General features: G+C 44.5%; 1 protein-coding gene across 4 annotated transcripts in view; it reads left to right on the forward strand.

Annotated features, from left to right (window-relative positions):
* The window catches only part of RCSD1 (RCSD domain containing 1), a 35,022-nt gene that overhangs the window by 2,667 nt on the left and 17,953 nt on the right, over positions 1–14,402 (forward strand). For 2 of the 4 annotated variants that reach the window (XM_071756696.1, XM_071756712.1), the window contains exon 2: positions 3,768–3,815. The exons of the other annotated variants lie outside the window; for them this stretch is intronic. In XM_071756696.1, the coding sequence (XP_071612797.1) occupies positions 3,768–3,815 (48 nt within the window). The remainder of the gene's footprint in view (positions 1–3,767; positions 3,816–14,402) is intronic. 4 annotated transcript variants of the gene reach the window in all.

A 14,402-nucleotide genomic window follows, 5' to 3' on the forward strand; every position in this document is an offset into this window, starting at 1 on the left:
ATATATGCATCAATATCTGTATCACTCACTGCAGCATGTCCTGAAGTGCCTCATTTACACAATTTTTAAAATACTTCCAGGGATGGTGATTCCACCACGTCCCAGGGCAGCCCATTCCAGTGCCTGGCTACTCTCTCAGTAAAGAAATTCTTCTTCACATCTGGCCTAAACCTCCTCTGGAGCAACTTCAGGCCATTCCCTCTGGTCCTGTCATTGTTCACTTGAGAGAAGAGGCCAACACTCACCTCCCTACAACCTTCAGGTAGTTGAAGAGAGCAATAAGGTCTCCTCTCAGCCTCCTCTTTTCCAAACTTAACATATCCAATTTTCTCGGCCTCTCCTGATAGGACCTGGTTTCCAGACCCTTCACCAGCTTGGTTGCCCTTCTATGAACTCACTCCAGCAGCTCAATGTCTTTCTTGTAGTGAGGGGCCCAGAACTGAACACAGCACTCGAGGTGCAGCCTCACCAGTGTTAAATACAGGATTATGATTTCTTCCCTTCTCCCGCTGGCCACTCTGTTCCTGATACAGGCCAGGATGCTGTTGGCCTTCTTGGCCACCTGGGCACACTGCTGGCTCATATTCAGCAGGCTGTTGACCACCACCCCCAGGTCCTTTTCTGCTTCTCATCTCTCCAGCCACTCCTCCCCAAGCCTGTAGTGTTGCATGGGGTTGTTGTGACCAAAGTGCAGGACCTGGCACTTGGCCTTGTTAAACCTCATTTTATTGACCTTGGCCCACTGATCCAGCCTGTCCATGTCCCTTTGCAGAGCCTTCCTGCTCTCGAGCAGACTGACACTCCCACCTGACTTGGTGTCATCTGCAAACTTCCTGAGGAAGGACTCGATCACCTATTTGATTTAATCCCCTATTTAATTTAAGGTCCCAAAGAGGGAGAAAGAGGAAGCAAAACCTTCTTACAGTAAATGCAATTTCATGAGTCTGCTGTTCTCCAGGGCTTTTTTTGTGAAGAATCACCTTCTTGATGCAGTATGTATTTGAGAATTAGCTTTCTTTCCAGTGTTACAACTCAAGAAAGAAACTTGAAATCATGAGGCTTATGTCACAGACTTTTAACATGAGGAATTCTTTTAAAGTGTTTCAAGTTGGCTTGGATGAAAGCTAACCCACTTGTAAAAAAGCAAACCTTGTTTGCACTCATGGTACAAAAAAGGATCAGAAATTGTGTTGGCATGTTAGTTCACATCTTCAGATTTTGTCCAAGCTATCTAATTCCCACAGCTGTACCAAACCTTGCTGCAGACGTGATTTAAGGCATCCACTGGAAGTGCTTGTGGCTTTCTGCAGCCTGTATTCAACAGCAGTCATGGCATTTCTCTTCTCAGCCTCTCTGTAGGAGCTTGGGAGCATGGAGGCATTTGAACTTTTCTCACACAGCAGAGGGAAGCAATCCAAGACTGAATTGCAGTTTGGTGGCTCTCTGTGGTGCGATGGGTTCCCTTTGCTGCAAGGTGCAGCAACCAGGTTTATTTTGGAAAGGCTTCCCTCCTCTTCGTGCCTACCAAGAGATTTCATTTCTTTCCATGACATCTCCTTTCCTATGTCTCTTTTCTGCAACTAACTCCTGGTAGATGTTTATTTTGCTTGTTGCTGCTACACTGTCTCAGGGGAGGGAGAGCTTTTCCAGGGCTAAGAGCAGTCCTCTGCTCATCTTGCCACTTCCCTTCAGGCCTACCTATTGGACATGGCTTCAGCCCCAGGCCCTGTGCTCTCCCTACACCACAATGTCCTCATCTGGGATATTTGGGGAGTGACGAGGCCACTGGGTCTTTTCAGTAAATCCCCATCCTTTGTCAGCTGAGGATACCCTAGGTCCTGCCCCACTCCTCTAGTAAGCAGAAGAGCAGCATGGAGAAAATTCCTGAGTCCTCTGTTTTCCATCTCAATGAGAACCTGCAGAAACCTCTCAGGGTTCAAACATGTCCTCTCCCTCAGCTGGCAAGTTCAGAAGGCACCACTGGCTGTGGATAGACAGATATCATGACTGAGCACATTTCTAGGTCTTTTATTCCAAATGCTTTTTTTTTATTTTCAGGAGCCATGGGGAATGATGCCCTTACCCAAACTACAGCTATCTTTTAGCAGAAGTACTTGCCCTGTCCCTAGAAAAACTGCACTAAGGATATGTTACCTGTCCCCCAAGAACACTGAAGTGTAGGGACTGGAGAAAGGGCAGATAGTACTGTGCAGAGAAGGGGCTGAAATCTGTAACCATTATGGTCCTCAGAGCAGCAGGACAGTACACCAAAGAGGAGAGCAGGGCTGAGTGAGGTCTCTGCCCACCCTTGAAGCTGTGGAGCCAAGATTAAGCACAGGCATTATGCCACTGCTAGTTCTGCCAGGAAACAGTTTCCCCTTCTCAGGAAGCTCTGCTGCTTGGCTTTCATTCCAAAAAATTAAAACATTTCTTTTCCACACTTCTTTTTTCTTTTTGCTTAACAGAACATTGTAAGCTCAAAATGTAGTGCCTGTGTAGAAAAGGGGACAAGTACTTATGACCCCATTTTACTCCTCAGGTCTGGGCAGACTTAGAACCTGCCTGGCAGTAAATGCCATGTCTACAGCAGAGCTGGAAAGGACCAGGCTTGCCAGACTTCCACATCCTAGCAACTGGATGAGGCCTTCCTCTTGAAAACCAGAAAGAAACAAAACCAAAACCCAGTGGGCTCGGCTGTGACCCTTACTTGTACCTAGCAGTGACCGCAGAGTTAAAGCTTTGCAGAATTAAAGCTTTTCCTATGCCACTGGAGAGGGATGATTCTTCTGAACCTGTCCTCTCCCTCACTCCCCCTTTTAATCTTTGGGCATCTGAGAATTTCATGTCATGGAGACAGTATTTTGGAAAAGCTTTCTTTCCTGTACTCCGCAGCCTAATTGGCAGGAGGTTACTGTTGAGCAACACAGTATGCATACCATCTATCATACATTCCCAGGATCTGCTTATCTGAAGAACAGGGGGAAACATCAGCATTACTTTATCAATAGGCGCTGCTGGTTTTCGTCATGGAAATGACCAAGCCCATATAAAGTAGGGGTGGTTTTCCTGTTTCCAAGATTTGTTTAACAGTTGCAGGGAGGGAGATGCTCCTCTTCCTAAAACACCCACTCTGCTGCCTCAGTTTGGGATCTGGGATGGCAGCCGTGCCCAGCAGCAAGAGACCCTGTTTGAAGGACCTGTCTGTTTTACTGGTGAAACCTTCTTGTAGGTGCTGTAACACTGCAGAGACAGATTTTGTCTTGGTGACTTACAGACAACTATATACCTTTAGCAGTCTGCATAAAGGCATGCATAAAGATGAATCTGATCTAGAGGCAGGAGATCTATTTGGTAAGGAGAAGTTACTACACATTTACTGAACAGTTGTTTCACGCTTATTTTCAGAGGCACAGGACACTTCACTCTTACTGAGCCTGATGTAAGCATGGATTTAAATCTCACTTCATCCAAGTCACAGCATATCCAGCTATAAGTCATGCCCAAAACACTTTTACATCAACATCAAGCATGAGGCATATCTTTATGGTATCTTATCACCAGTATATGGGTTCCAGTAATGTACTGACAACCACGAGGCTTATTTTCCCCATTAGTGCCTAATGAAGTTCTCACCTGTTAGAAGAAAATATATCAGGCCAAATTCTTGCCAGATATGAGGACATCCCTTGCTCAAAACAAAAACCTAGACCTCACCTGCCAGATTGACAGCTCTTACAGATGTATTCCCTTTTTCTTTTGTTCTTCAGCATGAAATTATAAAAGAACTCAAAACCCACCAAGCAGGCAGCAAGGTGGTAAGCTTGTTTTTACAAATATGCAAATAAACATGTTTAGCCCTCATAATGAGATGCACACAGTGTTTTGGTCAGTGTGGATGACTACTGGACAATATTCAAAGGATATTGATTTACCACTGCCAGCTTCAACAAAGCCAATGTTAACCTCAGGTTTCTCAAAGTCATGCTCTCAGCATTATCAGATTGTGCTTTTGTACACATTGGTAGCTATGGCATGCAGTGGGGTTTTTCTGAGCATCTTGAAGTATTTCACAAAATATAACTCCCTCATGCTCCAACACCAAACCGAGCTACATATTGCTTCTTAAAGCCAGAAATACATTGCTCACTTAGACTGCAGCTTTTCAAGCACAGAGCACTGATGCATGTGGTTTGGAAAATCTCAGTATCTATAAAGGATGCAGACCAACGACTTGCTCAGAGAAAGACACAAAAATGCAAAGGCAAGGGAGAGCTGACTCAGAAAAATGGCATTAAACAAGTCACTGTGACTATAGAGGAAGACAGAGGACAGTAGTCTAAAACATAGAGGAACAGAATTAACTAGTGCATCATAACAGCACTACACTTAAGAATAATGGGATACAGTAAAAGGGAAGAGGTGCATCTCACCAAAGAGCAAACAGAACTTCTAGTAGTGAGGTCTGGATGGGTTTAGAATAGTATAGTAGAAACCAAATGTAGTGGAAACCTCTTTGCTGTAAGAAATTAAAAAATATCCTGGACACAGCATTAGAAGGATAATGGTTGGAGCGCTCTTCTGTTGCATTAAAGAAGTAACAATGATGAGGCCACCAGAGAGGCAGGACCATACTGTTTCTGCAGTACTTCCACATGTGGAGCTGATAGCAGAAGCTAATGGCTATTCAGCATCAGGCCCCAAAAGTGTTTTTGATTCTTTCCTGTACACCACATTGTTAAGCTCTGCAAACTTCTGCCTCTGGGAAACTTAGATCAAAATAAATGAACATCATATCTGCAAGAGTCTGGGAACTGTTCTTTTATTGTCTGACTAAAACACAACCCAAAATTTACTTTGTGTTCTTTCTTCCTGTTTTAAGAATGGGTGTCTTTATCCTTTAAAGCTGTGTACTGCAATCACGGGTTATTCAAGTCAATCATCTTGAAATACCTTTCTGCTGAGTACCTTGTTCGCCAGTGTAAGTTCAGTTGAAACAGGTCCACTTTATTATACACACACTTGAACTTGTGTGCCAGGTTTCCTAGGAATCTCACCCCTTTGGCCCTGCAGTGATTGTGTGTTTAACTTGCGAAATGTGCACAGTATAATTTGGTTTCCCCTTTAGAGTTTACAAAGTGCACAGAGTTGCACTGTCCCTCCATAAAAAGCCAGTGTTTTTGTTCCCAATTTCAAGGAATTCATTCCCAGTTATAGGCAGAGAGGCTTTCCATGCAAACAAATACAGGTATTCACACTGGTCCTCTAGACAGCAGGTAGGGAGGATTAAGTGGAAGAAAAGAGACCGGAGCATGATATGACAGGAGAAATAAAGGTGTCAAGTCAGGCAACTCAGACACATCGCCCATAGAGAGGGGAAACAGTCTTACCACCTTTTATCTCCCAGTTCAATAGAAAGTTGTCTTTTCCACCCATATCAGGACTTCTAATCTCATGTGATATCATGGTCCGCTAGGTACAGCTCAAGAAACCTTTGCCCACAGCCACCCAGGGATGTCCTCTCAGCCCCTCTCCGCCTGCTCCTTTGTATGTACTGAGCACAGGACTCACCTTCCTTGACTCTGCCCTCCCACCCCAGTTCCCTGCCCTTGGCACCTCACACCACTCCAGTTGTGACTTCAAGTACCTGGTGTGGGTCACCCACCAGCAATGCTCTCCATGCCAGCCCTCGCAGACCTTTGCTCAGAAGTGTGGATGCTCAGGGTCCACCCCCTGCAGCATCTTCACTCTCTGATCCAGCAACCTGAAGCCTGCATCATCTCTGACAGCTCTTTGAGCCTTTATAGAGAGCACCAGTTTAGTCTGTAGGTTCTTAAAGGCCAAAGCTGGAAGCCTTTTCTTTTTGCAGCCTGTGGGAAAGAAAAGCTATCAGGTAATGAAACTGTCATATGCTATTTTGTCTGCCTCTGCTCTGCAGTTCAAAAATTGCTGGATCATTCACTCGTAAGCTGAATATAATTTTTCTTCTCAACACCTTTCATTTTAAGGCCCATGAATTGCAGTGACATGCTGCACGGTGCTTCCTAATGCTAATTTTATTCACTGAGCAAGTGGTGAGCAGGCACTGAGCTCGCACTTCTGGATACCTGGTTCCAGAGGTCCAGCTTTAACCTGGACAAACTCTGTCAGAAGTTGAAGGAACTTAGACCCACTCTTGCAACAGAAAGAACATGCCACAGTTTACATCACCCATTGGGAGAAAGAAATTAGAGCACTGATGTAGGCAAACATTGGGTTTCTTCTTTATAGAGTTGTTGGGAGAATTTTATAAGCATGTTAACTCAGAAACAGGGATTATTACCTTACTCAGATCATAGTAAAAAATCCATGTCAAATGCTAAGCTGCAGCTCAGGAATCGCTTGTGTGCATTTTCCTTAGGGTGCATATTAGAGTCATTTACCTATGAAAAGCTCTAAATTGTTAAACGCATCATGAGAGCTGATGCAGACTGAACTGAAAATTCAGAGACATTTTTAAATATAACTGCAAATCGCACCTGCCTGGATCTGTTTGCCCAGCATAGGTCCTGGTTTTCAGGCAAAGGGAGGGCAGCTGCTGATAAAGCAGCTTTGCAGATCCTAAGTGCCCCTGGGGCTGCTGAGCCCTCCAGGATCCAGCTCAAAAGACTTCTCTGTGGATATAGCTTAGCATTCACACCTCAAGCTGGCTGCTGGCTGAGTGCTTACTATCACTTTCCTCTGCTCCATATCTGCGTATCTTTTTAGACTGAATTCCTGACTCAGATAAAAAATGAACTTCCTTCTCTGACCTGCTTGTATCCAGTGTAGACCTAATTTAATAGCAATGTGTTACAAAGATTGCACAGTCCTCACTGATGAGTCCTGGAAGCTGCAGCAGTTGTAGGCTCATTTTCCATTCTGATTTTCTATTCCCAGCATGATAAATTAAGAGGACCTGAATCCCTCTGTTGCTACAACTAAACTGTCTGTAGTCTTGAGCTTAAATGGGGAGGTATCACAACCTAGTTAAAGCATTTAACCCAAGTATTTTGAATTTTTCCTGCTTCTTGCATTCTGTGTCCCTTCTTTGACAGTTTGGTGACTTCAGTTTCTAATTGGACCTTCTGAAAACTTTCAGACTATATAATTAATGCAGACTACACATGTACCTCCTTAAAGTTCATCCTCTTCATCCGTTCTTTTGGTCCAAGAGCAATCCGTTCCTCATCTCACCTGAAGCATCTTATGTCTGAGCCTCCTCCTTTTGAAGCCTCTTCCTTATTTCAGGCTTCTGCAAAAAAGCAGGGCTTTTTTCCTTATCACACATGAGGCAACCAGAGGAGAAAGGTGAAAGGTGATTCATTAGGCTGAGCCATTTCCTCCTACAGGGGCTATTCTATTTGCTCAGCCTGTTTCCTTCAGAGCAGCTGCCCAAGCATCTCTGTGTCTGCAGGTGAGCTCTGCACTGTGTCTACAGCTACAGGACTATGAAAGTTGGTTAAAGCTACATTGTGATTCATGTGGTTAAAATAATGACTCTCTACAAGGCACATTTTAACCAAAGGGAAGCTGTTAATCTCAGAGGACTGTATCAGATAAGCATGGCTCATACACTTTATTTCCCATTTTCAAATATAATGCACATATGCCCACCCTTCCTGGCCATCTCTCTCCCCTGTGCCTTAGTCAAGGAGAGTGGGCCTGTATGACATGGGATGTACTTGCCTCACAGTATTTCTGCACTATTTCTCCTCTCTGTGCAGGCAGACTGGGAAGTTTTGCCAGTTGTCCCTCAATTAGCTCATCCCTCATCCTTCTAGAGGACCAAGAACTCCCCAGAACAAGACCTGGAAGTACACACAGAGAGGCACCAATTTATCTGGGGAAAGTTGACAGGTTGTGTACAGTTCCCAGACCATTAGGAAAAACAAACGTCTGATAGGAAAACATCAGGAAGCTGAGAAGGATCCTGGGGAAAGCCCCAGGCAGGAACAGAGCTCTGTACAAGCTGCTGGTGCAAACACTGCAATAGGTAAGCAGGCTGTGTCTCAGAGAGGCCATCACTGCTCTTTTTCAGTACTACCATCTCACCCCTCCACCCCTGGAAGCATTTTCTAGTAGCATGAGTATCTCAAGGACAGATCCCAGATACTAGCTGTACAAGCTGCTAGAGACACATGGGAAGCAATGTATTCCAGTCCAGCCAGACCATGGTCTTTGTAACAGCTGTTATCAGCTGTAGATTAAGACATCAGCATCACTTTTCCAAGGGTACAGATCAGCCCTTGGCTCTGAAGGAGCTATTCCACATCTGGAGTGTCTGTGGATTCCTAAAAAAACATGACCTCATCAAGTTACCTATTCAATTGATAATTTCTGAGACATAACCCCTTTTCTTCCCCTTCATGCTTTTCATGTATATTATATGTATTTTAGATATTTGTTGTAGCTCATGTTTGATTGTATCAACCAAATTTTCAGTCAGCATTTGTTGGTGGAGGACTCCCATCATGTGGAGAGAAGGAGTTAATGATAGGACTATATGTACTGCTTGACACACCAGTAAAACCAGATCTCTTCCTAAAATATGTTGAAAGCTGTGTAGGTGGTCATATAATTTAAGTCTGGTTGAATAAAAAGCGGTGCTGATTAGAAAGAGTGTAGGGATCTTTGGTTATTTCTGAAAGTGGTGCACTGGCTCTCCAATGATTCTGAAATCCTGCTACCAAATCAATGCCCACTGGTCTCCTTCACCGTTGCCTTCTTTAAAAGAGGAGCTGAAGGATGTGTTTTAGTGACCCTTTTTTTCAACATCTCAATAAAAATTTTCATAATCTTGAGTAACAGGAGTGCACAGTGCATCAGCTGCAGGATTCTGGCTCGCTGGCAGCACTCATGTTTTAGAATCACTAAGTATTTCCCTAAAAAACACTTAGAGCTGTTGCAAACTTGATGCAAAAAGACTGCAGATGTGTCACTGGTGTTCACTTGGAATGAGGAAAGAACTCTGTAACATCAACATTGTTCTTGTAAGGCCAAATGCTCCTTATAATGAGCAAAAAAATTTTAAAAGTTTGTTTTTTTAAAACTGTTTGTTCCAGATAAACACAGCCAGTATTTAAAACCAACAAAAGAAAACAGCAGGACAGTAAGTTCCCAGAACTTCATAAAAGGAGAGGACACATAATTTAGTTATCTAGTATAGTCACATTCAGTAACTGCAGAGATTTTTTAAAAACTAATCACACCTTTGTAACTCAGTGCTTAAGGTTACTAATGGCTCAGCTCCAGTTTGCAAGGTGAAGAGTACCACTGAGTAGTGGTTCGATAGATGGTTTGAAATACCTCACCACCTACAATGGCCACATAGTGAACTATCAGCTTTTGAATCTCGCTGGGGTTTTTTTTTCTTTTTTTTCTCTTGAAGCTGTAGTGTATTACCTATCTCAGCTTCCTTTAATGTGGCATGTCTTGCCCTCTTCACAGCAAAATCCTGGAAAGAGACACCAGTGCACCCTAGAAACTCAGAAGGGAGAACCCCATGTGTTACGCCCATGTGCATCCTGAATGGATGAGTTTTTGAAGTTGCAGTGTTTCAGGTGATAGAAAAACCCCTCTTGCAAGGAGGGGTGCTCCAAGAAAGGCTGCCATATGGCTTGCTTGGGCACAACCTCTGTGCCTTTCATCATTTCTTCTCTTGTGTGGCTGGATATGACCGCATCCAGCCAGATACCAACTTTATCCACAATTCTTTTCCTGCTGCCTGGAACTATTTCCACATTGGCTGCTTGGCCTCTCTGCAGGCAGCTGTGTCAGACTTTTAATGAGGCAATTACATACACATGGCCCTTTTACAGGAAAGGGTGAGGACTTTTCTCCTTGAGTTGATTGGACTCCTTATGAGGCTTATCTGTTTTCTCTGCTCTCAGAGCCTTACCGGTTGCCTGTTCTGTAGGCAACTGGTCTGGCTGGCAGTGTGGGGTTTTGCCTCTCCACCTAACTCTCCTTCCCTTTTCTCTCCATTGTCTGCAAGAAAATGTTCCCTGTCTCTTTATAGCCAAGTCAACAGGATTATCATTACGACTTTTGACTGTACCTCAAACAGCTTCTCCTGCCTGGAGCCTCTGATTTCACTGGTACTTAGCAGCCTTTTATTTCACCTTCCTACCTCTCATCCTAGCACCCTATCTTCTCAATGCAATAGGAGTTGCCTAGTCCTTTGAGTACTTTTTGGGCCTTTCCCCTTGACAGGCTGAGAGAAATGTGGTTGTTCAGCCTGGAAAAGTGAAGGCTCTAGGGAGACTTTATAGGGGCCTTCCATTAGCCATAGGGGCCTACAGGAAGGCTGGGGAGGGACTTTTTGCAAGGGCATGTAGTGGATGGGATATGGGGGAAATGGTTTTAAGCTGAAAACCATTAGATGTAGATTAGCTATTAGGAAGAAATTCTTCTCTGTGAGGGTGGTGAGACAGTAGAACAGGTTGCTGAGTGAAGATGTATCCAAGGCCAGGCTGGATGGGACTTTAAGTAACCTGCTCTAGTGGGAGGTGACCCTGCCTCCCAGGGTCACCTGGGTTGGAACTAAATGATCTTTGAGGTCGCTTCCAACCCAAACCCTTTTATGATCCTATGAATATTCTGTCTTCTGGCACTAAATCTCATTTCAGTTGTTCTTATTGTTACTGTTTTAAATATCTCTGTGCTTCTCCTTCCTTTCATATTGTTGCCTTATTGGGCTAGGGAAACCATAGTCTGACTCTGCTTGCTGAGACTGCACAGGTTACTGTGCACTGGCCATCATTAGGATGCAGTCCTGCAGCAGCAGGAAGGCTGAGCTGCACAAACAGGGGATGCATGTGACCAAGATGTGAAATCTGTTGTCTCGCTAGCAAAGCCTCTTTAATAAGCCCTTATAATCACGCTGGATATTACAAAGATTAAAGAATCTTTAGAAACAAGGCTGAAATGCCATTGAAAAGGTAGTTCACTGGGTAGTTATCAGTCCTTTGTGAGTGCTGGACTTCATTTGGACTTGCTTATGAAGAGTTTTATGACAACAAGTTATCTAAGTTAATTTGTGCCCAAGGTACCCTGTCCCACACAAAATCCAGATGACTGCTTCTCATAGATACATAGATGAAACGCAGATACTTGGCCCGGGTGCGTGATCATGCAGAGCTGACTGGGCTAATGACCTCACTGGTGCAAGTACAGCACCACACAGATTCATCCAGTTTGATGCTGCCATCAGATGTCATGCAGCACTCTGTGACTGTGGGACACAAATCCCTTACTATAGGCTTCCCCAGGTTGCTCTGCATAGCAGCATATCTGTTCTCAGACATGTGTGCTGTGGAGAACCAGTGTGCCACACAGCATCATGTGTCAAAGTGGAACTTCTGCATCCCCAGACTAAAATTCTGCCCTGGATTTAGGGCTGAGGACAAGTTACTGTGTTCTAGATCAACTATAGGACTAATGCAGAACAGAAATACTAATCCATATCTTCAGCCTGGAAAAACCCCTTGCAGCCATTGCCTGACTGCTGATTCCTTCACTAGGCATCTGCCTGCTTGATCACCCTGCTTGGCCTGTCATGGGTGGTCTGCTGCCCAGACCAAACTCACATTATAAATTAGTCATTTCCCTATTACACTCCTCCCACCTCACATCCTCATCTCTACTCTCCCCTCTATTCTCCTGGGAGAATACTCTGAAGATGGTGAACACAAGCACACGGGATGACATATTTCACAATAAGCACTTCTAATGGAAAAGGAAAATGTGACACCTGTGTCTTGCTGGGGGTTTCTGCAATCATCTCAGGCAAGGACTTCCAAAACACTATACATACACACCAAACAATTTTTTTCCTTTTAAAGTGGTCTGCCACCTCCTTTCCCAAGCAGTAAGTTGTGACTGAACAGCCAGATGCCTTATCCTGCACAGGGCACAGCAGAGCCAAGAGCTGCTCAAGTCTCCATAAGGGATGGGATGAGGTTTCATGCGTGCTGCCCCTGCACAGGCACACTGCCCAGCAGAGCCAGGTGCTGCAGTTTGCTGCCTCTTTTGGTAATGATGGCTCTCGATCAAACTGTTCTTGGCAGTCTTTGATAGACATGATAAGACACTTGCTCAGGAAGCTGATGGCCCAGGCTCCATTCTGTTCTCAGGGCTTCAAACTCTTTGGTCTATCTAGCAAGTGATGATTTTTAATCCAATGCTTAAGGCGAGCACTCACCAGCCTGCCTCTTAAGAGTCAAGCCAATGTGTAGTAAAGAATTCCAGGTTCTATGGGACAAAGGGGAGCTCATGCACTTGGCTGGTGGTCACAGTGCTCTCCTGACAGAAAAAAATGTGGCTTCCCTGGGAACCATTTCTATGGGGTGTGAAGCAGTGGCTACATATGCATTAACATGTACAAGCCTGCACATCACACTCTCAGCAGAGGCTCCTAACCATGAAGGTCTGAGGTACTGCTGCTGTAACGAATTGATAGGCAGTCACCAGTGTTGTCACTGCTAAATGCTAAAGGCACACTCAAGATTTCACTTGTTCCTTTCACAGTGATATTTTCTGGCTTTGTCAGTCTCCCCAGACAGAGCTGAGCAAGCACAGGCCAAGCACTCCTGAGAGCTACATACCATGGAACAAAGAAAACAATAACTTGCCATAAATCCAGCCTCAAAGATTTTCAACAGCAGCCAAAGACTAGTGCAAGGTGGCTGGCATACCCTTCCTATATAAGGGCCTTTCTAGCCTGGGCTGTTGATGTTAGGACATGCTACTAACAAACTACCCAGAGACAAACAGGAGGTTGCTTTCTCTGCTTTATACCCAGGGGGCTGTGAGGACAGGTGCAGAAGTCCCACCTCAGCAAGTTAAACTGAGACTTCATGCTGTTAGTCTGCTGAGAAGAGATGCCTTTTACGAGAGCTCAGGAAAGATGGCATTGATACTGACCATCCGTCATGAAAAACAATGCTACATGAGCATTGCACCCACCGTACTATGTCAACAGCAAAGGGAGGAACTTCCCAGAGGGAAGGTTAAAATAACGATTACCTCATTTTATTTTAATTGTAGCCACTCTCTGAAACAGAAGGCAGTTAGTGGCTTTACCACTTCTAATATCCTGATGTCTACAGATGTTTCCTATAATTCTTTTGTGAAGGACAAAGCTCTTTGCTTACAAGTCTGGCACTGACTGCTCTCTGCTGCCCACCTCCTCCCATTCAGCACCAGCTGGCTCTGCCGACAGGGGCAGCTGCAGCATCACTGGTGGCGATGGGAGATGCACATGCACTTGAACTGTGGCACCTAACTCCAACCTCCACCCTGCGTTCCTTGTTGCCCAGTATAAACTAGGGTGAGGGTTTTTTGTTCACAATAACCATTTGCTTTGATGTTCAGGATGTCTAAAACTGTCCTGAGGCTACTTGGAAAGGACTGCCAGGGAAGAACTGTCATCAAGCTTCTGATCCAAGCAGGCAGCAAAGATTTCTTGAGGAAAGCCTCACTTCAACCATTGTGCTACCTATCCATGTCCTAAACATGGGTAGCTCAAATCACTAAAAGAATGAAAATCATCTGGAATTTCCCCTCTGCATTAAGGGGGCAAGGGCAGGAGTATATGAACTGTTTCTTTACAGCATAGCAAACAAGTTCAACAGTGTTTATTTTTTCAAAAAAGCGTCTGAGCTTTTACTAGTTTCTAGCTGCATGGTATCTCCCACCTCCACCCAATTCCCAAACCATGCTTTTGTGAGCCTTTAAATTTGGCAGATCTGAGACTGTAGCTTTGAAATTCCTGCACTGTATTTGGGAACTTCTTGCTGTCTTCTGGATGAAAGCTGTTCAGCATTGCCAAGCTAGAATATCCTCATGTTACCCCTTGGACAGTGCTTGATCCTGAGTGGCAAGATGGCAGCAGTTTATGCGAGGACTCTCCAAAGGAGAAAATGAAGACCAGAACACTGCAAGACTTGAAAAATATGTTGCCATGGAGAAAACTCCTCCCAAACATAGGGAAATTTTACATATTTTTATATTTTTTCTGTAAAGTAGGATTTTCCTGCCCTTGCTCCTAAAAATGACCATGCAACCCTCCTTTGACATCACTGACATCATTGAATCATGGAAAGATCATCCAACTCCAGCCCCCCTGCATGGGCATGATTACCTTCCACAAGATCAGGTTGCTGAAAGCACCATCCAAGTTCACATTCTTTGTACTATTCTGCCCTGTGTTATAGTCAGACATCCTTCCTCTTCATCACCCTCATTACTCAATAGCCTTGCAGTCCAGTTCAGATTCACATTCATCCCGTGTATTTGTTTCATCTGGGGTGGTCTAAATGCTGACCAGGGTGCCACTTCTGGGGGGGGTGTTGTACTTCTCACACTTGTTCTTGTGGCAAGAA

The sequence above is a fragment of the Heliangelus exortis genome, chromosome 1 (genome assembly GCF_036169615.1).
Source record: "Heliangelus exortis chromosome 1, bHelExo1.hap1, whole genome shotgun sequence".
Taxonomy (NCBI): Eukaryota; Metazoa; Chordata; class Aves; order Apodiformes; family Trochilidae; genus Heliangelus; species Heliangelus exortis.